The 25324-nt window shown below is 53.1% G+C and overlaps 1 protein-coding gene across 1 annotated transcript in view; it reads right to left on the bottom strand.

Moving 5' to 3' along the window:
• The window catches only part of CIP2A (cellular inhibitor of PP2A), a 71298-nt gene that overhangs the window by 6330 nt on the left and 39644 nt on the right, over nucleotides 1-25324 (bottom strand). The window contains exons 12-20 of the mRNA XM_076056577.1: nucleotides 21317-21541; nucleotides 18481-18667; nucleotides 17583-17682; nucleotides 11933-12051; nucleotides 9253-9460; nucleotides 8007-8081; nucleotides 6461-6571; nucleotides 3739-3935; nucleotides 126-239 (exon numbers count right to left, since the gene is read on the bottom strand). Coding sequence (XP_075912692.1) covers nucleotides 126-239; nucleotides 3739-3935; nucleotides 6461-6571; nucleotides 8007-8081; nucleotides 9253-9460; nucleotides 11933-12051; nucleotides 17583-17682; nucleotides 18481-18667; nucleotides 21317-21541 — 1336 coding nt within the window. The remainder of the gene's footprint in view (nucleotides 1-125; nucleotides 240-3738; nucleotides 3936-6460; nucleotides 6572-8006; nucleotides 8082-9252; nucleotides 9461-11932; nucleotides 12052-17582; nucleotides 17683-18480; nucleotides 18668-21316; nucleotides 21542-25324) is intronic.

The following is a 25324-nucleotide window of genomic DNA, read 5'->3' as shown; positions in this document are numbered from 1 at the left end:
GTCTCCCCTCCCGTGTCTCTACCCCCCTCACGCCCCGTGTCTCCCCTCCCGCGTCTCCCCTCCCGCGTCTCCCATTCTCCCTCTGTCTCCTCTCTCCTCCCCATGTCTCCCACCCCCCAACACACTTGTCGTTGCTCTGCTTGAGGTTGTCGTTGTGCCGCCTCAACACCTCGGCGAGCTCCGTCAGAGACCGCTGCTCCTCCTGCGCCTTCAGCAAGTGCCGCTCGCTCACCTCCAGCCTGGGCACGTCACCCACACCATCGTCGTCATCATCATCGTCGTCGTCACCAATCATCGTCACCATCGTCGCCACCATCGTCGTCACCATCGTCGTCGCCATCGTCAGCCACATCGTCATCGCCATCGTCACCGTCATCATCAGCCATCCTCGTCACCGTCATCCACATCATCGTTACCACTGCATCATTGCCATCATCATCATCATCATCCACATCGTCACCATTATCAATATCATCACATTATCAATGTCGTCATCATAATATTGTTTGTCCCCTTTTTTATGGCAACAAAATTGAAACCTTTTTACGTGGATTCATGTCTGCATTAATCAAAATACCTGCAGTCAAAATGCAAACAAAAACACACTATGACAATATATGTGGCATTGTCCTTGAAACTGATTGGTCCACACCAAGGGACGGCTTTCGTTTGAGCCTCGACCCAATTGGTGCTCGACCAGATGACGCCAAAAGGCGTCACCACAGCTCAAAGACAATGCCACTATCAAAGTAATGAGGGCTCGGGGTGAGCATCTACCTCATCATTAGACCTCCTTTTGCCAGTACCAAAATATAATAATAGGGTTAATGGAGTAACATGAATCCTTGTTGCCAGAAAAAAGGGGAAAAAACCCTATTATATTTTGGTATCGGCAAAGGAGGTCTAATGATGACATATCGTCAGCGTTAACATCGTCATCATCAATATCATTTTCAACATCTGTCACTATCATCATTGTCAACAGCATCAATTTTGCCCATCCTCAACATCATCAACATCGTCGTCGTTAACATCGTCACCATTATCATCGTAAATATCGTCAATATCAGCTCAGTGGAGAGTGTAGGGCGGTGTATATTGTGAATATGTAGAGTTTAGTGCAGTGTAGGGTGATTTGTAGCACGGTGTATGTTGCATATATACGTACAGTTGAGTGTGTGGTGGTGTATGTTGTATGTGCGTAGAGTGTAGTGTACATAGTGTAGTGTACATAGTGTAGTGTACATAGTGTAGTGTACATAGTGTAGTGTACATAGTATAGTGTACAAAGTGTAGTGTACATAGTGTAGTGTACATAGTGTAATGTAGAGTGTAGTGTACATAGTGTAATGTAGTGTACATAGTGTAGTGTACATAGCGTAGTGTACATAGTGTAGTGTGTGTAGTGTAGTGTACAAAGTGTAGTGTACATAGTGTAGTGTACATAGTGTAATGTAGAGTGTAGTGTACATAGTGTAATGTAGTGTACATAGTGTAGTATACATAGTGTAGTGTACATAGTGTAGTGTACATAGTGTAGTGTACGTAGTGTAGTGTACATAGTGTTGTGTGTGTAGTGTAGTGTGTGTAGTGTAGTATACATAGTGTAGTGTACATAGTGTAGTTACATAGTGTAGTGTACATAGTGTAGTGTACATAGTGTAGTATACATAGTGTAGTGTACATAGTGTAGTGTACATAGTGTAATGTAGAGTGTAGTGTACATAGTGTAATGTAGTGTACATAGTGTAGTGTACATAGCGTAGTGTACATAGTGTAGTGTGTGTAGTGTAGTGTACAAAGTGTAGTGTACATAGTGTAGTGTACATAGTGTAATGTAGAGTGTAGTGTACATAGTGTAATGTAGTGTACATAGTGTAGTATACATAGTGTAGTGTACATAGTGTAGTGTACATAGTGTAGTGTACGTAGTGTAGTGTACATAGTGTTGTGTGTGTAGTGTAGTGTGTGTAATGTAGTATACATAGTGTAGTGTACATAGTGTAGTTACATAGTGTAGTGTACATAGTGTAGTGTACATAGTGTAGTATACATAGTGTAGTGTACATAGTGTAGTGTACATAGTGTAATGTAGAGTACATAGTGTAGTATACATAGTGTAGTGTACATAGTGTAGTGTACAGTGTAGTTACATAGTGTAGTATACATAGTGTAGTTACATAGTGTAGTTACATAGTGTAGTATACATAGTGTAGTATACATAGTGTAGTGTACACAGTGTAGTAAAACACAGTGTAGTAAAACACAGTGTAGTGTCGAGTGTAGTGTACATAGTGCAGTGTACATAGCGCAGTGTCGAGTGTAGTGTACATAGTGTAGTGTACATAGTGTAGTGTACATAGTGTAGTGTACATAGTGTAGTGTCGAGTGTAGTATACATAGTGCAGTGTAGTATACATAGTGTAGTGTCAAGTGTAGTGTACATAGCGCAGTGTCGAGTGTAGAATCGACGCAGATGTGCATGTGTGTGAGTCAACAGCGTGTGTTGGTGGTGTTGGTCGTGGTGGTGGCGGTGTGAAGAGTTTGGAAAACAATTTTGGGGGGGCAGAAGGTACCGGGGGGGGGGGGGTGATGTTGTAGATAATTCGGAGCCCAACGTGTCGAATTAACAAGGGTTTTACTATATTCTTAGTTTTTTCGGTAAAGTCACGTTGAAGAGAAACAACAAAATAACAAAATATATATAAAACAATAAAAAAAATTATCACGACGTTTCGACCATAACTCAAACGGTTATCTTCAGGTGTGACCGTTTGAGTTATGGTCGAAACGTCGTGAGAATTTTTTATTGTTTTATATATATTTTATTATTTTGTTGTTTCTCTTCAACGTGACTTTACCGAAAAAACTAAGAATATGAATTACTGCAGTCACGAAAGCTTTAAATCAAAATTTAAGGTTTTTACTGTGTATGTATACAGTGTAAGTGTAGCTCGGCGCATTGTGCGGAGTGTCGTATATAGAGTGTAGTGCATAGTGTAGTGCATAGTGTAGTGCATAGTGTAGTGCATAGTGTAGTGCATAGTGTAGTGCGTAGTGTAGTGCGTAGTGTAGTGCATAGTGTAGTGCATAGTGTAGTGCATAGTGTAGTGCATAGTGTAGTGCATAGTGTAGTGCGTAGTGCAGTGCATAGTGCAGTGCATAGTGTAGTGCATAGTGTAGTGCGTAGTGCAGTGCAGAGTGCAGTGCATAGTGTAGTGTAGAGTGTAGTGCATAGTGTAGTGCGTAGTGTAGTGCATAGTGCAGTGCGTAGTGTAGTGCATAGTGCAGTGCATAGTGTAGTGCGTAGTGTAGTGCAGAGTGCAGTGCATAGTGTAGTGCATAGTGTAGTGCGTAGTGTAGTGCATAGTGTAGTGCATAGTGTAGTGCGTAGTGTAGTGCATAGTGTAGTGCATAGTGTAGTGCGTAGTGTAGTGCGTAGTGTAGTGCGTAGTGTAGTGCATAGTGTAGTGCATAGTGTAGTGCGTAGTGTAGTGCAGAGTGTAGTGCGTAGTGTAGTGCGTAGTGCAGTGCAGAGTGCGGTGCAGAGCGCGGTGCAGAGCGCGGTGCGGAGCGCGGTGTACACTGTAGTGTAGAGTACAGTGCACAGTACAGTGTAGCACAGTGTGTGGGGTGCAGTGCAGAGCGTGGTGGAGACTGCAGTGCAGAGTGCAGAGTAGCGTAGTGCATAGCGTAGCGTAGCGTAGTGCATAGCGGAGGTGTACGACGCGTGGCTGCCTGTGCTGCAGGTCTGCGTGGGTGGCCGTGAGCCGCGCGTGCTTCTCCTCCGCCGCCTGCATGCGGCGATTGTGCTGCAGCAGCGCGTCCATGTCCTCCCGGGCCCGCTCCGCCTCCTGCCCCTGCTCCGAGAGACGCCCGGACAGCTCCTCCACCCGGCGCTCGGCGTGAGACAGCATGCTGGCGAGACGGCGAGCCTTAGACGAGACGCGGGGGGGTGAGACGCGGGGAGACAGCATGAGACGTGGGGAGACGCGGGGTGCTTTGGTACACGGGGAGACACACGGGGAGACACACGGGGAGACACGGGGAGACACATGGGGAGACACGGGGTGAGACACGGGGTGAGACACGGGGAGACACGGGGAGACACATGGGGAGACACATGGGGAGACACGGGGAGACACATGGGGAGACACATGGGGAGACACGGGGAGACACATGGGGAGACACGGGGTGAGACACGGGGTGAGACACGGGGAGACACGGAGTGAGACACGGGGTGAGACACGGGGTGAGACATGGTGAGATGAGGGGAGACACGGGGTGAGACACATGGGGAGACACATGGGGAGACACATGGGGAGACACGGGGAGACACATGGGGAGACACATGGGGAGACACGGGGAGACACATGGGGAGACACGGGGTGAGACACGGGGTGAGACACGGGGAGACACGGGGTGAGACACGGGGTGAGACACGGGGAGACATGGTGAGATGAGGGGAGACACATGGAGAGACGCATGGGGAGACACAGGGTGAGACACATGGGGAGACACATGGGGAGACACGGGGAGGCACGGGGAGACACGGGGTGAGACACGGAGAGACATGGTGAGATGAGGGGAGACACAGGGTGAGACACATGGGGAGACACATGGGGAGACACGGGGAGACACATGGAGAGACACAGGGTGAGACACAGGGTGAGACACGGTGAGATGAGACACAGGGTGAGACACATGGGGAGACACGGGGAGACACGGGGAGACACGGGGTGAGACACGGAGAGACATGGTGAGATGAGGGGAGACACAGGGTGAGACACATGGGGAGACACGGGGAGACACATGGAGAGACACATGGTGAGACACATGGTGAGACACAGGGTGAGACACGGTGAGATGAGACACAGGGTGAGACACAGGGTGAGACACGGGGTGAGACACGGGGTGAGACACGGGGTGAGACACGGGGTGAGACACATGGGGAGACACATGGGGAGACACATGGGGAGACACATGGGGAGACACATGGGGAGACAGGGTGAGACACGGAGTGAGACACGGGGTGAGACACGGGGTGAGACATGGTGAGATGAGGGGAGACACGGGGTGAGACACATGGGGAGACACATGGGGAGACACGGGGAGACACATGGGGAGACACGGGGAGACACATGGGGAGACACGGGGAGACACATGGGGAGACACGGGGTGAGACACGGGGTGAGACACGGGGAGACACGGGGTGAGACACGGGGTGAGACACGGGGAGACATGGTGAGATGAGGGGAGACACATGGAGAGACGCATGGGGAGACACAGGGTGAGACACATGGGGAGACACATGGGGAGACACGGGGAGACACGGGGAGACACGGGGTGAGACACGGAGAGACATGGTGAGATGAGGGGAGACACAGGGTGAGACACATGGGGAGACACATGGGGAGACACGGGGAGACACATGGGGAGACACAGGGTGAGACACAGGGTGAGACACGGTGAGATGAGACACAGGGTGAGACACAGGGTGAGACACGGGGTGAGACACGGGGTGAGACACGGGGTGAGACACGGGGTGAGACACAGGGAGACACGGTGAGACACGGGGAGACACGGGGAGACACGGGGAGACGCAGTGAGACGCGGGGTGAGACACGGTGCGACACGGGGAGACACGGGGAGACACAGGGAGACACGGTGAGACACGCAGAGACAAGCAGAGACACGGTGAGACACGCAGAGACACGGGGAAACACGGGGAGACAGGAATAGGGACAGTACTTTAGAACCGTGGAACCGTGTGGTGCTATGGCTCCATGTGGTACTGTGTTGTATGGTACCGTGTGACACTGTGTTACCGTGTGACACTGTGTTACCGTGTGGTACTGTGTTACCGTGTGGTACTGTGGTACCGTATGGTACTGTGGTACCGTGTGGTACTGTGTGGTACTGTGTTACCGTGTGGTACTGTGTTACCGTGTGGTACTGTGTGGTACTGTGTTACCGTGTGGTACTGTGTTACCGTGTGGTACTGTGTTACCGTGTGGTACTGTGTTACCGTGTGGTACTGTGGTACCGTGTGGTACTGTGTGTTACTGTGTGGTACCGTGTGGTACTGTGGTACTGTGCGGTACTGTGTTACCGTGTGGTACTGTGTTACCGTGTGGTACTGTGGTACTGTGTGGTACTGTGTTACCGTGTGGTACTGTGTGGTACTGTGTTACCGTGTGGTACTGTGTTACCGTGTGGTACTGTGGTACCGTATGGTACTGTGGTACTGTGTGGTACTGTGTTACTGTGTGGTACTGTGTTAACGTGTGGTACTGTGTGGTACTGTGTTACCGTGTGGTACTGTGTTACCGTGTGGTACTGTGTTACCGTGTGGTACTGTGTGGTACTGTATTACCGTGTGGTACTGTTTGGTACCCTGTTGTACTGTGTGGTACTGTATGGTACCGTGTGGTTCCGTGGTACCGGATTCCGTGGTTACCTCGGCCTCACTCTGGTCCCGGTGTGAGCGGTGCTGGGTGAGCAGACGGTCGGCCTGGACCAATGCCATGGACTTCGCCTCCAGCAGGTCCGACAGGTGCTGCTCCTTAGTCTAAACAACAACAACAACCATCCCAACAATAACCACCACAACAACAACCAACTACCACTCACCATCTACAACCACAACCCCAGCAGGTCCAATAGACAGCACACACACGCAGACAGCACACACACACACGCAGACAGCACACACACACACACAGACAGCACACACACACACGCAGACAGCACACACACACACACGCAGACAGCACACACGCACAGACAACACAGACGCACAGACAGCACACACGCACAGACAGCACACACGCACAGACAGCACACACGCACAGACAGCACACACGCACAGACAGCACACACGCACAGACAGCACACACGCACAGACTGCACACACACAGACAGCACACACGCAGACAGACAGCACACACGCAGACAGACAGCACACACTCGCAGACAGCACACACACACAGACAGCACACACACACAGACAGCACACACACACAGACAGCACACACACACAGACAGCACACACACAGACAGCACACACACACACAGACAGCACACACACACAGACAGCACACACAGACAGCACACACACACAGACAGCACACACGAGCAGACTGCACACACGCACAGACAGCACACACACACAGACAGACAGCACACACACACAGACAGACAGCACACACACACACACAAACAGCACACACACACACACGCAGACAGCACACACACGCAGACAGCACACACGCGCAGACAGCACACACACACAGACAGCACACACAGACAGCACACACACACAGACAGCACACACACACACAGACAGCACACACACACAGACAGCACACACACACACAGACAGCACACACGCACAGACAGCACACACGCACAGACAGCACACATGCACAGACAGCACACACGTACAGACAGCACACACGTACAGACAGCACACACACACAGACAGCACACACACACAGACAGCACACACACACAGACAGCACACACGCACAGACTGCACACACACACAGACAGCACACACAGACAGCACACACACACAGACAGCACACACACACAGACAGCACACACACACAGACAGCACACATGCACAGACAGCACACACGCGCAGACAGCACACACACAGACAACACACAGACACACACACTCGCAGACAGCACACACACAGGCAGCACACACACACACAGGCAGCACACACACACACAGACAGCACACACACACAGACAGCACACACACACAGACAGAACACACACACACAGCACACACACAGACAGCACACACACACAGACAGCACACACACACAGCACACACACACAGACAGCACACACACACAGACAGCACACACACAGACAGCACACACACTCGCAGACAGCACACACAGACAGACAGCACACACACAGACAGCACACACAGACAGACAGCACACACAAACACACGAGCTGTAGAGAGGACAGCCATGTGAGACGCACGGCGAGGGAGGAGAGTTTCTGTTCGTAGACGTCGATGATTTCAGACGTTTTGACGTCTCGCACCACGTCTGTGATCTGTGGAGAGACACGAGGAGACACGGGGTGACGCGTGGTGACGCGGGGTGACACGGGGTCACACGGGGTGACGCGGGGTGACGCGGGGTGACGCGGGGGAGACACGGGGTGACACCGGGAGACACGGGGAGACAAGGGGGAGACAAGGAGGAGACACGGGGTGACACGGGGTGACGCGGGGTGACGCGGGGGAGACACGGGGGAGACACGGGGGAGACACGGGGGAGACACGGGGGAGACACGGGGGAGACAAGGAGGAGACACGGGCAGACACGGGGTGACGCGTGGTGACGCGTGGTGACACGGGGTGACACGGGGTGACGCGTGGTGACGCGTGGTGACGTGGAGTGACACGGGGTGACACGGGGTGACACGGGGTGACGCGTGGTGACGCGTGGTGACACGGGGTGACACGGGGTGACGCGTGGTGACGCGTGGTGACGTGGAGTGACACGGGGTGACACGGGGTGACACGGGGTGACGCGTGGTGACGCGTGGTGACGCGTGGTGACGTGGAGTGACACGGGGTGACACGGGGTGACACGGGGTGACGCGTGGTGACGCGTGGTGACGCGTGGTGACGCGTGGTGACGCGTGGTGACACGGGGTGACGCGTGGTGACGCGTGGTGACACGGGGTGACGCGTGGTGACGCGTGGTGACGCGTGGTGACACGGGGTGACACGGGGTGACACGGAGTGACGCGTGGTGACGCGTGGTGACACGGGGTGACACGGGGTGACACGGAGTGACGCGGGGTGACGCGTGGTGATGCGTAGTGACGCGGGGTGACACGTGGTGACGTGGAGTAACACGGGGTGACACGGGGTGACACGGGGTGACACTGGGGTGATACAGGGGAGACACGGGGTGACACGGGGTCACACGTGGGAGACACGGGGGAGAGACGGGGGAGACACGGGGGAGACACGTGGTGACATGGAGGAGACACGGGGGAGACACGGGGAGACACAGGGGAGACACGTGGTGACATGGAGGAGACACGGGGGAGACACGGGGGAGACACGTGGAGACACAGTGAGGCACAATGTGACACGGGGAGAGACAGGGAGATAGTGAGGGGGGGGGGGGGGTGGGGTAGAGGGGGGGGGTAGAGGGGGGGGTGGGTGAGCGGGGGAGGGGGTGTGTGTGGTGGTTGGGCTTGCTCGCACCTCCATGCCCGAGCGGATCTTGTCGATGAGCTGCTGCACCGTGTCCGGGTCGGGGGTCGGCTTCATCCGACCGTGGCGAGAGAGGTGAGCGTGGTTTGCAGGGTGAGCGTGGCGGTGTTGGTGGTGGTGAGTGTGCGCGGGTGACGCCGGGAGGACGGGAGCCGAACCCTCGAACTGCGAGTTGCTGGCAGCGATGCTCTCACCGAGCCTGGGTCGAGATGGCAGGAGGGGGAGGAGGAGGAGGAAGAATCAGGGAGCACGCACGGAAATCGGTGACCCTAGTGAAGGGGGGGGGGGGGGGTGAGTGAGAATGTGGATGAGTGAGTGGGTAGGTGAGTGAGTGGATGAGTGAGTGGTTGAGTGAGTGAATGAGTGGGTGGGTGAGTGAGAATGTGGATGAGTGAGTGGGTAGGTGAGTGGGTAGGTGAGTGAGTGGATGAGTGAGTGGTTGAGTGAGTGAATGAGTGGGTGGGTGAGTGAGAATGTGGATGAGTGAGTGGGTAGGTGAGTGAGTGGATGAGTGAGTGGTTGAGTGAGTGAATGAGTGGGTGGGTGAGTGAGAATGTGGATGAGTGAGTGGGTAGGTGAGTGAGTGGATGAGTGAGTGGTTGAGTGAGTGAATGAGTGGGTGGGTGAGTGAGAATGTGGATGAGTGAGTGGGTAGGTGAGTGAGTGGATGAGTGAGTGGTTGAGTGAGTGAATGAGTGGGTGGGTGAGTGAGAATGTGGATGAGTGAGTGGGTAGGTGAGTGAGTGGATGAGTGAGTGGTTGAGTGAGTGAATGAGTGGGTGGGTGAGTGAGAATGTGGATGAGTGAGTGGGTAGGTGAGTGAGTGGATGAGTGAGTGGTGGAGTGAGTGAATGAGTGGGTGGGTGAGTGAGAATGTGGATGAGTGAGTGGGTAGGTGAGTGAGTGGATGAGTGAGTGGTTGAGTGAGTGAATGAGTGGGTGGGTGAGTGAGAATGTGGATGAGTGAGTGGGTAGGTGAGTGAGTGGATGAGTGAGTGGTTGAGTGAGTGAATGAGTGGGTGGGTGAGTGAGAATGTGGATGAGTGAGTGGGTAGGTGAGTGAGTGGATGAGTGAGTGGTTGAGTGAGTGAATGAGTGGGTGGGTGAGTGAGAATGTGGATGAGTGAGTGGGTAGGTGAGTGAGTGGATGAGTGAGTGGTTGAGTGAGTGAATGAGTGGGTGGGTGAGTGAGAATGTGGATGAGTGAGTGGGTAGGTGAGTGAGTGGATGAGTGAGTGGTTGAGTGAGTGAATGAGTGGGTGGGTGAGTGAGAATGTGGATGAGTGAGTGGGTAGGTGAGTGAGTGGATGAGTGAGTGGTTGAGTGAGTGAATGAGTGGGTGGGTGAGTGAGAATGTGGATGAGTGAGTGGGTAGGTGAGTGAGTGGATGAGTGAGTGGTTGAGTGAGTGAATGAGTGGGTGGGTGAGTGAGAATGTGGATGAGTGAGTGGGTAGGTGAGTGAGTGGATGAGTGAGTGGTTGAGTGAGTGAATGAGTGGGTGGGTGAGTGAGAATGTGGATGAGTGAGTGGGTAGGTGAGTGAGTGGATGAGTGAGTGGTTGAGTGAGTGAATGAGTGGGTGGGTGAGTGAGAATGTGGATGAGTGAGTGGGTAGGTGAGTGAGTGGATGAGTGAGTGGTTGAGTGAGTGAATGAGTGGGTGGGTGAGTGAGAATGTGGATGAGTGAGTGGATGAGTGAGTGGATGAGTGAGTGGATGAGTGAGTGGTTGAATGAGAATGTGGATGAGTGAATGAGTGAGTGAGTGGATGAGTGAGTGGTTGAATGGGAATGTGGGTGAGTGAATGAGTGAGTGAGTGAATGAGTGAGTGGATGAGTGAGTGGTTGAATGAGAATGTGGATGAGTGAGTGGGTGAGTGAATGAGTGAGTGAGTGGATGAGTGAGTGGATGAGTGAGTGGTTGAATGAGAATGTGGATGAGTGAGTGAGTGAGTGGATGAGTGAGTGAATGAGTGAGTGAGTGGATGAGTGAGTGAATGAGTGAGTGAGTGGATGAGTGAGTGGATGAGTGAGTGGATGAGTGAGTGGATGAGTGAGTGGTTGAATGAGAATGTGGATGAGTGAGTGAGTGAGTGGATGAGTGAGTGGTTGAATGAGAATGTGGATGAGTGAGTGAGGGAGTGAATGAATGAGTGAGTGGATGAGTGAGTGGATGAGTTGAATGAGTGGGTGAGTGAGTGGGTGAGTGAGAATGTGGATGAAGGAGTGGGTGAGTGATTGAGTGGGAGAGTGCGTGTGTGAGTGAGAATGTAGATGAGTGAGTGGGTGAGTGAGTGAGAAAGTGGATCAGTGAGTGGGTGGGTGAATGAGAATGTGGATGAGTGAGTGGGTTAGCGAGTGAGTGCGAATGTGGCTGAGTGAGTGAGCGAGCGGGTGAGGAGTGATGTAGCTGCTAGTCCACGTGACGGCTCGTAAGTCAGTTAGCTGAGTGAAGGGGTGAGTGAGAATGTGGAAGAGCGATTGAGTGAGTTGGTGAGTGAGTGAGCGAGTGAGCAAGCAAGCATGTGCGCGAGTGGGTGAGTGAGCGAGTGAGAATGTGGTTGAGTGAGTGAGCGAGTGGGTTAGTGAGTATGTGGATGAGTGAGCAAGCAATCGGGTGAGCGAGTGGGTGAGTGAGCGGGTGAGGGGCGAGCGATGTAGCTGCTAGCCCACGTGATGGCTGGGAAGTCGGGGAGCTGAGTGGCCTCCATGAGCACTCGAAGTCCGCACTGAACGCGCTCGCGACTCACGGAGGCCAAAGAGAACACCAGGAACGGCACCAGACGCACGTCCTGCACACGACCAACACCCCCGTACATCAAGCAGCACTACACATAGACTCAACTCTACACATACTCAACATAGACTCAACACTTAATACATAGACTAAACATAGACTCAACACTTAACACATAGACTAAACAGACTCAACACAACACATAGACTAAACATAGACTCAACACTACACAGACTCAACATAGACTCAACACTACACATAGACTCAACTCTACACATACTCAACATAGACTCAACACTACACATAGACTCAACACTGCCCATAGACTCAACACTGCACCATAGACTCAACACTGCACCATAGACTCAACACTACACCATAGACTCAACACTGCCCATAGACTCAACACTGCACCATAGACTCAACACTGCACCATAGACTCAACACTGCACCATAGATTCAACACTGCACCATAGACTCAACACTACACCATAGACTCAACACTACACCATAGACTCAACACTGCCCATAGACTCAACACTACCCATAGACTCAACACTGCACTATAGACTCAACACTGCACCATAGACTCAACACTACACCATAGACTCAACACTGCACCATAGACTCAACACTGCACCATAGACTCAACACTGCCCATAGACTCAACACTGCCCACAGACTCAACACTGCACCATAGACTCAGCACTGCACCATAGACTCAACACTGCACCATAGACTCAACACTGCCCACAGACTCAACACTGCACCATAGACTCAACACTGCACCATAGACTCAGCACTGCACCATAGACTCAACACTGCACCATAGACTCAGCACTGCACCATAGACTCAACACTGCACCATAGACTCAGCACTGCACCATAGACTCAGCACTGCACCATAGACTCAACACTGCACCATAGACTCAACACTGCACCATAGACTCAACACTGCACCATAGACTCAACACTGCACCATAGACTCAACACTGCACCATAGACTCAGCACTGCACCATAGACTCAGCACTGCACCATAGACTCAACACTGCACCATAGACTCAACACTGCACCATAGACTCAACACTGCACCATAGACTCAACACTGCACCATAGACTCAACAGGTGCTATGGGTTGACTGCTGTGCCAGGCTAAGTGCAGGAGGAGGTCACGGATCAAACCCAGGTGCCATGGGTTGACTGTCGTGCCAGGCTAGGTGCAGGAGGTCACGGAACAGACCCTGCAGGTGCCATGGGTTGACTGTCGTGCCAGGCTAGGTGCAGGAGGTCACGGAACAGACCCTGTGCCACCTCTCGCTGTGTTTTAGAAGTAGACAAAGACCCCCCCCGTATAGCCTGTAACAGACTGTCAGGGCAAGTGCTGTTAGCAAGCACCTCCGAAGGTCGGCACGGCACGCGAGAGGGTGGGTGGGTGGTCGGGACCGCGCCCGGCCGTCTTTGTCTCCCCGGTGGCGACGTTTACTGCACACCGCTACACCAGCTACTCAACTGAGGCTGGGTCAACCTAGGGGAGGCCCAGGACCGGTTCAGATTATGTCGGTGGCCGTGAGCGGGGATCGAACTCGGGCCGCCGGGTTGGTAGCGCGGAGCGCTAATCGCTGCACCACCGCTCCCCATTATACATACAAAGAGAAAGATCCCCCGCATAGCCTTAACAAACTGTAGGGGCAAGTCGAACCCGGGTCGCCAAGTTCGCAGCGTAGCGTAGCACTAACCGCTACGCTACCGCTCCCCACATACACACAGACACACGCAGACACACGCAGACACACGGAGGTATACACACGCACACACACAAGCACGCACACACACACAAACACGCAAGCACGCACACACACACACAAGCACACACACACACACGCACACACACACACACACGCACACAAGCACGCACACACACACACGCACACACACACAAACACACGCACGCACACACAAGCACACACACACATACAAGCACGCACACACACACAAGCACGCACGCACACAAGCACACACACACGCACACAAACACACACACACACACAAGCACACACACGCGCACACACACACGCACACAAACACACACGCACGCACACACACACAAACACACGCACACACACACAAGCACGCACGCACACAAGCACACACACACGCACACAAACACACACACACACAAGCACACACACGCACACACACGCACACACACACACGCACACAAACACACACACACACAAGCACACACACACGCACGCACACACACACAAACACACGCACGCACACACAAGCACACACGCACACACAAGCACACACACACACACAAGCACGCACGCACACAAGCACACACACACGCACACAAACACACACACACACAAGCACACACACGCACACACACGCACACACACAAGCACGCACGCACACAAGCACGCACACACACATACAAACACACACGCACACAAACACACACAAGCACGCACACACACAAGCACACGCACACAAGCACGCACAAGCACGCACACACAAGCACGCGCACACACACACACGTACACACATACACGCACACACTACGCATGCACGTTGAACTTCTTTTGCGCCACCGCACATAGCCAACAAACTAAGCACAACAACACTAAGCACAACAACAACGCTAAGCAACACAACGACAAGAACACTAAACACAACAACAACACTAAACACAACAACGACAACAACACTAAGCACAACAACAACACTAAGCACAACAACAACACTAAGCACAACAACAACACTAAGCACAACAACACTAAGCAACACAACAACACTAAGCAACACAACGACAACAACACTAAGCACAACAACAACACTAAGCACAACAACGACAAGAACACTAAACACAACAACAACACTAAACACAACAACAACAACAACACTAAACACAACAACACTAAACACAACAACAACAACACTAAGCACAACAACAACAACACTAAACACAACAACACTAAACACAACAACAACAACACTAAGCAACACAACGACAACAACACTAAACACAACAACACTAAGCACAACAACACTAAACACAACAACAACACTAAGCAACACAACGACAACAACACTAAACACAACAACACTAAGCACAACAACACTAAGCACAACAACAACACTAAGCAACACAACGACAACAACACTAAACACAACAACACTAAGCAACACAACAACAACACTAAGCAACACAACAACAACACTAAGCACAACAACAACACTAAGCACAACAACAACACTAAGCACAACAACAACACTAAGCACAACAACAACACTAAGCACAACAACAACACTAAACACAACAACACTAAGCACAACAACAACACTAAGCACAACAACAACACTAAGCACAACAACAACAACACTAAGCACAACAACAACACTAAACACAACAACACTAAGCACAACAACAACACTAAGCACAACAACACAAAACACAACAACACTAAACACAACAACAACACTAAACACAACAACGACAACACTAAGCACAACAACAACACTAAGCACAACTACAACAACACTAAGCACAACAACTACAATAACACTAAGCACAACAACTACAACAACACTAAGCACAACACTAAGCACAACAACTACAACAACACTAAGCACAACAACAACAAGAAGCAGTTCTAAAGAAATGAGTTTGTCAATCTAGATGATGATTTAAGTGGCATAGCTCCTAGTGGCTTCTTAATATTGTAAAAAACAGCGTTCCAGACGGCCGCATCACCACCATCCCCCACTTCCTCACCTTGCAGGTACCTCATCAACATCACCACCATCAACAACATCATCATCACCACTACCACCACCATCATCATCATCAACATCCCCTATTTTCTCATCATTACAGGTACCTCCTCAACATCACCACCATCAGCATTATCAACATTATATTTATATTCTTAGCTCTTTCGGTAAAGTCACGTTGAAGGGAAACAATTAAATAATAAAATATATATAAAACAATAAAAATTCTCACGACGTTTCGACCATAACACAAACGGTCATCATCATCACCTGATGATGATGACCGTTTGTGTTATGGTCGAAACATCATCAGGTGATGATGATGACCGTTTGTGTTATGGTCGAAACGTCGTCATCATCACCTGATGATGATGATGACCGTTTGTGTTATGGTCGAAACGTCGTGAGAATTTTTATTGTTTTATATATATATTTTATTATTTTATTGTTTCCCTTCAACGTGACTTTACCGAAAGAGCTAAGAATATGAATTACTGCAGTCACGAAAGCTTTAAATCAAAATTTAACATCAACATTATCAACATCACCACCACCACCGTCTGTATGTTGGACCTCCTTTTGCACCGCACGCAACCAACAGTGCTAATCGGAGTTTGCAATGGTGGTGGGAAATACAAGAAGCTAAAGACGAGAAGCAGTGCTAGATTTGAAGCTTTCGTGACTGCAAGGATCCATCCTCTTTGGTTCTATTCGGTAAAGTCACCACGTAGGTAAAAAAATAAAACAGCAAAAAATCACCACGACGTTTTCGGCCACAACACAAGCGGCCTTCATCAGGTGAAGGGAGCCCAGACTGTCTCGAGGACAGCGCTGGAGAGCCGAGTTTTGTCAGTGTAGACGATGATGACGACGATGATGACGACGATGATGATGATGACGACGATGACGACGATGCAGGCGATGATGACGATGATGACGATGATGATGCAGGCGATGATTTAAAGGTGGCGTGACTCCCCCCCCCCCCCAATGGCTTCCAGATGTCTGAAGGGAAAGCGGCGCGTTCCGGACGGCCGCAGAAGCAGCGACGCGGTGACCACCGGCTTCCTACACTCACGTGCGTGAGTGTGCACGTGTGTGTGTGCGTGAGTGTGCGCGTGTGACTGTGTGTCAGCGTGCTTGTGTAACTGTGCGCGTGTGTGTGTGCGTCAGTGTGCTTGTGTAACTGTGCGTCAGTGTACTTGTGTGACTGTGCGTCAGCGTGCGTGTGCGACTGTGCGCGTGTGTGTGTGCGCGCGAGTGTGTGTGCGTGAGTGCGCGTGTGACTGTGCGCGTGTGCGTGAGTGTGCGCGTGACTGTGCGTCAGCGTGCTTGTGAAACTGTGCGCATGTGTGTGTCGCGTGAGTGTGCACGTGTGTCTGTGCGCATGTGTGCGTGTGTGCGCGTGTGTGACTGTGCGTGTGTGTGTGTGCGCGTGTGTGCGTGAGCGATAATGTAGCGGTTAGCGCTACGCTGCGCTATGAACCTGGCGAACCCGGGTTCCATTCCCGCTCACGGCCAACACCGGTGACGATTACCTGAACCGGTCCCGGGGCTCCCCTAGGTCGACTCAGCCTCAAACGAGTACCTGGTACGGTGTGTAGTAAACATCGCCGCTGGGGAAACAAAGGCGGCCGGGCGTGGTGCTGGCCACCCACCCCCCTCGTGTACCGTTCCGGCCTTCATAGGTGCTCGCTAACAGCACTTGCCCCTTCAGTCTGTTAAGGCTATGTGTGCGCGAGTGTGCACGTGTACACGTGTCCGCGCGTGTGTGTGTGTGTGTGTGCGTGTGTACGCAAAGCGACCTGCAGGGTCTTGTACAGGTTCGCCTCCAGGCTGGGGAGGCCGTGCTTCAGTCGGCTCAACAGCTCCAAAGCCTTGAGCAGAACGTCTGCCCCTGCCTCACTGCAAAGACAAAGGTCCCCCACGTAGCCTTCAACAGACTGTAAGGGGCAAGTGCTGTTGGTAGCGAGTAGCAGCAGCAGTGCCTATGAAGGTAGACGCAGACAAAGGTCCCCGCGTAGCCTTCAACAGACTGTAAGGGGCAAGTGCTGTTAGTAGCAGCAGTGTCTATGAAGGTAGACACAGACAAAGGCCCCCCGTGTAGCCTCTAGCAGGCTGTAGGGGCAAGTGCTGTCAGTAGCGAGTAGCAGCAGCAGCGTCTATGAAGGTAGACACAGACAAAGGTCCCCCGTGTAGCCTCTAGCAGGCTGTAGGGCAAGTGCTGTTGGTAGCAAGTAGCAGCACCTACGAAGGCCGGCACTGTGGCACACGAGGGGTGTGGGTGTCCAGCACCACGCCCGCCCGGCCCGCCTTTGTCTCTCCACACCCCCCCCCCACCCCCGCCCCCCTCAGTGGCGACGTTCCACTCCACAAACCGCTGAGGCCGAGTCGACCGACGGGAGCGCGCGACCGGTTGTCAAAGTGAGTCGACCACACACACACACACTCACGCACACACTCACACACGCACGCACACACACACTCACTCACACACACACTCACACACACTCACACACGCACACACGCACACACACACACACACGCACACACGCACACACACACACACACACGCACACACTCACCACGCACACACTCACCACGCACACACACACACACACACGCACGACGCACGCACACACTCACACACACACACACGCACACACACACACACAGCACACACACACACACGCGCACACACACCACGCCGCGTAGTGAGGCGACGAGCGAGCAGCCAGCGGCCTGCCCGTGCTCAGCGGGCTGTGAGACAGCTGCTCCTCCAGCAGGGTGGCCAGGCCGCCGGCCTCCACCGCTGCGCCCACCCTCGCCATGCCACTGCCCGCCTCCGCCGGCCTCCGCCGCCTCCTCCTGCTCCTGCCCCACGCCCCCACTCAGCAGTGGGGAGAGGGGAAGCGTCGCCCGTCAAGGCAACAACGGCTGGGAGGCAGCGGGTTCCAAGCCGACCCTGGTGGTGCCTGCTGCGTATTCGGAGTCTGCGTCTCTCTCTGAACATCATCATCATCGTCGCGGTGGCTGGGAGATGTCAGCTACCTCGCCTGGTATACAGGAGGTCGTGGGAGCGATCCTGACCTTGATGCCTGCTGCTGTATATTTGGAGTTTGTGCGAGTCTCTCTCATCATCATCACGGTGGCTACGATATGTTTGCTCCCTCGCCTGGTATGCAGGAGGTCATGGGTTCGATCCCGACCCTTAACGATGCCTGCTGCTGTATATTTGGAGTTTTGTGTGTTTCTCTCATCATCACCACGGTGGCTAGGGAGATGTTAACTACCTCGCCTGGTACACAACAGGTCGTGGGTTCGAACCCGACCCTGGTGCCTGCTGCGTATTCGGAGTCTGCGTCTCTCTCTAAACATCATCATCATCATCATCGCGGTGGCTGGGAGATGTCAGCTACCTCGCCTGGTATGCAGGAGGTCGTGGGAGCGATCCTGACCTTGATGCCTGCTGCTGTATATTTGGAGTTTGTGCGAGTCTCTCATCGTCACCACGGTGGCTAGGAGAGATGTTAACTACCTCGCCTGGTATGCAGGAGGTCGTGGGTTCGATCCCGACCCCAATGATGCCTGCTGCTGTATATTTGGAGTTTGTGTGTTTCTCTCATCATCACCACGGTGGCTAGGGAGATGTTAACTACCTCGCCTGGTACACAGGACGTCGTGGGTTCGATCCCGACCCTGACGGTGCCTGCTGCTGCTGTATATTTGTAGTCTGCGTCTCTCTCTCTCTCACCATCGTGATAATTAACCACCTCGCCTGGTACACAGGAGGTCGTGGGTTCGATCCCGACCCTGACGATGCCTGCTGCTGCTGCTGTATATTTGTAATCTGCGTCTCTCTCTCACCATCGCGATAAGTTAACTACCTCGCCTGGTACACAGGACGTCGTGGGTTCGATCCCGACCCTGGCAATGTCTGCTGCTGCTGTATATTTGTAGTCTGCGTCTCTCTCTCACCATCGTGATAAGTTAACTACCTCGCCTGGTACACAGGAGGTCGTGGGTTCGATCCCGACCCTGACAATGTCTGCTACAGCTGCTGTATATTTGTAGTCTGCGTCTCTCTCTCTCACCATCGTGATAAGTTAACTACCTCGCCTGGTACACAGGACGTCGTGGGTTCGATCCCGACCCTGGCAATGTCTGCTGCTGCTGTATATTTGTAGTCTGCGTCTCTCTCTCACCATCGTGATAAGTTAACTACCTCGCCTGGTACACAGGAGGTCGTGGGTTCGATCCCGACCCTGACAATGTCTGCTACAGCTGCTGTATATTTGTAGTCTGCGTCTCTCTCTCTCACCATCGTGATAAGTTAACTACCTCGCCTGGTACACAGGAGGTCGTGGGTTCGATCCCGACCCTGACGATGCCTGCTGCTGCTGTATATTTGTAGTCTGCGTCTCTCTCTCCCGGCAGTGGCGTGGATTCTTCCCCGGTTCCTCCGGTCTTTCCCTCCACATTTAGAATCGACGTCACGTTGATTTAGAGTATTTGGCCGCTGCTAGAAATTTCCACGCGGCGACGACAATGATGGTGATGATGATGATGAGACACTTTCGTTGAGCTCTCATAGCCAGGGTGGTCGCTTCTGTAAAAAGGGTCTACGTAGGTGAGTGGAGCCTGACCTGGTAAAATACAAATAGTTGAGTTCAAGTGGGTGGGTGGGTGGGTAGGTTGGGTGGGTGGGTAGGTGGGTAGGGTGGTGTGGGTGGGTAGGGTGGTGTGGGTGGGTTGGGTGGGTAGGGTGGGGTGGGTAGGGTGGGTAGGGTGGTGTGGGTGGGTGGGTAGGTGGTTTGGGTGGGTAGGGTGGTGTGGGTGGGTAGAGTGGGTGGGTGGGTATGGTGGGTAGAGTGGGTGGGTGGGTAGGGTGGTTTGGGTAGGGTGGGTGGGTAGAGTGTGTAGGTAGGGTGGTGTGGGTGGGTAGGGTGGTGTGGGTGGGTAGGGTGGTGTGGGTGGGTAGGGTGGTGTGGGTGGGTAGGGTGGTGTGGGTGGGTAGGGTGGTGTGGGTGGGTAGGTGGTTTGGGTGGGTTGGGTGTGTGGGTTGGGTGGGTGGGTAGGGTGGTGTGGGTGGGTAGGGTGGTGTGGGTGGGTTGGGTGGGTGGGTGGGTGGGTAGGGTGGTGTGGGTGGGTTGGGTGGGTAGGGTGGTGTGGGTGGGTTGGGTGGGTGGGTGGGTAGGGTGGTGTGGGTGGGTAGGTGGTTTGGGTGGGTAGGGTGGTGTGGGTGGGTAGAGTGGGTGGGTGGGTAGGGTGGTGTGGGTGGGTAGAGTGGGTGGGTAGGGTGGTGTGGGTGGGTAGGTGGGTTGGGTAGGTGGGTAGGGTGGTGTGGGTGGGTAGGGTGGTGTGGGTGGGTAGGGTGGTGTGGGTGGGTAGGGTGGGTGGGTAGGGTAGAGTGGGTGGGTAGGGTGGTGTGGGTAGGTGGGTTGGGTGTGGGTGAGTTGTAGGGTGTGTGTGTGAGTTGTGGGTGCTTAATTTAAGTGTCAGATGTGGAGGGGAGAGACACAGGGAGACGCAGGAAGGCGCGGGAGGAGAGAGGAGACTGCTGGCGTGAGTAGCAGCAGCACCGGCATCAGCGGCAGCGGGTGAAGGATATGCATCATCAGGTCGAGGACGTGCGTCAGCTTGAGGCAGCGCTGCGTCTGAGCCGACTGCATCTCCCCGGCGCTCGCCGCTCCCGCGCACAGCGCCTCTGTCAGCATGGGCAGCAGCGGCTCCGAGGGCGCCGGGAAGCCCTCACTAGCGCCTCCTGTTCACGGAACAAACCCCTCACTCACTGTTCACGGAACAAACCCCTCACTCACTGTTCACAGAACAAACCCCCCTCACTGTTCACAGAACAAACCCCTCACTCACTGTTCACAGAACAAACCCCCCTCACTGTTCACGAAACAAACCCCCCTCACTGTTCACGGAACAAACCCCTCACTCACTGTTCACGGAACAAACCCCTCACTCACTGTTCACAGAATAAACCCCTCACTGTTCACGGAACAAACCCCTCACTCACTGTTCACGGAACAAACCCCTCACTCACTGTTCACGGAACAAACCCCTCACTCACTGTTCACGGAACAAACCCCTCACTCACTGTTCACGGAACAAACCCCCCTCACTGTTCACAGAACAAACCCCTCACTCACTGTTCACGGAACAAACCCCTCACTCACTGTTCACGGAACAAACCCCTCACACACTGTTCACGGAACAAACCCCTCACTCACTGTTCACGGAACAAACCCCCCTCACTGTTCACGGAACAAACCCCTCACTCACTGTTCACGGAACAAACCCCTCACTCACTGTTCACGGAACAAACCCCCCTCACATGTTCACGGAACAAACCCCTCACTCACTGTTCACGGAACAAACCCCTCACTCACTGTTCACGGAACAAACCCCCCTCACTGTTCACGGAACAAACCCCTCACTCACTGTTCACGGAACAAACCCCTCACTCACTGTTCACGAACAAACCCCCCTCACTGCTCACGAACAAACCCCTCACTCACTGTTCACGGAACAAACCCCTCACTCACTGTTCACGGAACAAACCCCCCTCCCTGTTCACGGAACAAACCCCCCCCCCACTGTTCACGGAACAAACCCCTCACTCACTGTTCACAGAACAAACCCCCCTCACTGCTCACGGAACAAACCCCCCTCACTGTTCACGGAACAAACCCCTCACTCACTGTTCACGGAACAAACCCCTCACTCACTGTTCACGGAACAAACCCCCCTCACTGTTCACAGAACAAACCCCTCACTCACTGTTCACGGAACAAACCCCCCTCACTGTTCACGGAACAAACCCCCCTCACTGTTCACAGAACAAACCCCACTCACTGTTCATGGAACAAACCCCCCTCACTGTTCACGGAACAAACCCCTCACTCACTGTTCACGGAACAAACCCCCCTCACTGTTCACGGAACAAACCCCTCACTCACTGTTCACAGAACAAACCCCTCACTCACTGCTCACAGAACAAACTCCTCACTCACTGTTCACAGAACAAACCCCCCTCACTGTTCACAGAACAAACCCCCCTCACTGTTCACAGAACAAACCCCTCACTCACTGTTCACAGAACAAACCCCCCTCACTGTTCACGGAACAAACCCCCCTCACTGTTCACGGAACAAACCCCTCACTCACTGTTCACGGAACAAACCCCCCTCACTGTTCACGGAACAAACCCCCCTCACTGTTCACGGAACAAACCCCTCACTCACTGTTCACGGAACAAACCCCCCTCACTGTTCACAGAACAAACCCCCCTCACTGTTCACAGAACAAACCCCTCACTCACTGCTCACGGAACAAACCCCCCTCACTGTTCACGGAACAAACCCCCCTCACTGCTCACAGAACAAACCCCTCACTCACTGTTCACAGAACAAACCCCCCTCACTGTTCACGGAACAAACCCCCCTCCCTGCTCACAGAACAAACCCCCCTCACTGTTCACAGAACAAACCCCTCACTGTTCACAGAACAAACCTCTCTCACTGTTCACGAACAAACCCCTCACTCACTGTTCACGAAACAAACCCCCCTCCCTGCTCACAGAACAAACCCCTCACTCACTGTTCACAGAACAAACCCCTCACTCACTGTTCACGGAACAAACCCCCCTCACTGCCTGTTCACGGAACAAACCCCCCTCACTGTTCACGGAACAAACCCCCCTCACTGTTCACAGAACAAACCCCTCACTCACTGTTCACAGAACAAACCCCCCTCACTGTTCACGGAACAAACCCCCCTCACTGTTCACGGAACAAACCCCTCACTCACTGTTCACGGAACAAACCCCCCTCACTGTTCACGGAACAAACCCCTCACTCACTGTTCACGGAACAAACCCCCCTCACTGCTCACAGAACAAACCCCTCACTCACTGTTCACAGAACAAACCCCCCTCACTGTTCATGGAACAAACCCCCCTCACTGTTCACAGAACAAACCTCCCTCACTGTTCACGAACAAACCCCTCACTCACTGTTCACGGAACAAACCCCCCTCCCTGTTCACAGAACAAACCCCCCTCACTGTTCACGGAACAAACCCCCCTCCCTGCTCACAGAACAAACCCCCCTCACTGTTCACAGAACAAACCTCTCTCACTGTTCACGAACAAACCCCTCACTCACTGTTCACGAAACAAACCCCCCTCCCTGCTCACAGAACAAACCCCTCACTCACTGTTCACGGAACAAACCCCCCTCACTGTTCACGGAACAAACCCCCCTCCTTGTTCATGGAACAAACCCCCCTCACTGCTCACGGAACAAACCCCCCTCACTACTCACGGAACAAACCCCCCTCACTACTCACGGAACAAACCCCCCTCACTGTTCACAGAACAAACCCCCCTCACTGTTCACGGAACAAACCCCCCTCACTACTCACGGAACAAACCCCCCTCACTGTTCACAGAACAAACCCCTCACTCACTGTTCACGGAACAAACCCCCCTCACTACTCACGGAACAAACCCCCCTCACTGTTCACGGAACAAACCCCCCTCACTGTTCACAGAACAAACCCCTCACTCACTGTTCACGGAACAAACCCCCCTCACTGTTCACGGAACAAACCCCTCACTCACTGCTCACAGAACAAACCCCCCTCACTACTCACAGAACAAACCCCCCTCCCTGTTCACGGAACAAACCCCCCTCACTGTTCACAGAACAAACCCCCCTCACTGTTCACGGAACAAACCCCCCTCACTGTTCACAGAACAAACCCCTCACTCACTGTTCACAGAACAAACCCCCCTCACTGTTCACAGAACAAACCCCCCTCCCTGTTCACAGAACAAACCCCTCACTCACTGTTCACGGAACAAACCCCTCACTCACTGTTCACGTAACAAACCCCCCTCACTGCTCACAGAACAAACCCCCCTCACTGTTCACGGAACAAACCCTCACTGTTCACGGAACAAACCCCCCTCAACTGTTCACAGAACAAACCCCCCTCACTGCTCACGAACAAACCCCCCTCACTGTTCACGGAACAAACCCCCCTCACTGCTCACGAACAAACCCCCCTCACTGTTCACAGAACAAACCCCTCACTCACTGTTCACGGAACAAACCCCCCCTCACTGTTCACAGAACAAACCCCACTCACTGTTCACGGAACAAACCCCCCTCACTGTTCACAGAACAAACCCCACTCACTGTTCACGGAACAAACCCCCCTCACTGTTCACGGAACAAACCCCCCTCCCTGTTCACAGAACAAACCCCTCACTCACTGTTCACAGAACAAACCCCCCTCACTGTTCACAAACAAACCCCCCTCACTGTTCACGAAACAAACCCCCCTCACTGCTCACGGAACAAACCCCCCTCACTGTTCACAGAACAAACCCCTCACTCACTGCTCACGGAACAAACCCCCCTCACTGTTCACGGAACAAACCCCTCACTCACTGTTCACGGAACAAACCCCTCACTCACTGTTCACGGAACAAACCCCCCTCACTGTTCACAGAACAAACCCCTCACTCACT

This window comes from Petromyzon marinus, chromosome 76 (assembly GCF_048934315.1).
Source record: "Petromyzon marinus isolate PM22_M1 ecotype Great Lakes invasive population chromosome 76, UKy_Petmar_22M1.pri1.0, whole genome shotgun sequence".
Lineage (NCBI taxonomy): Eukaryota > Metazoa > Chordata > Hyperoartia > Petromyzontiformes > Petromyzontidae > Petromyzon > Petromyzon marinus.
The sequence above is the reverse complement of the archived record's forward strand: the minus strand, read 5'-3'. Positions and strand labels throughout refer to the sequence as shown.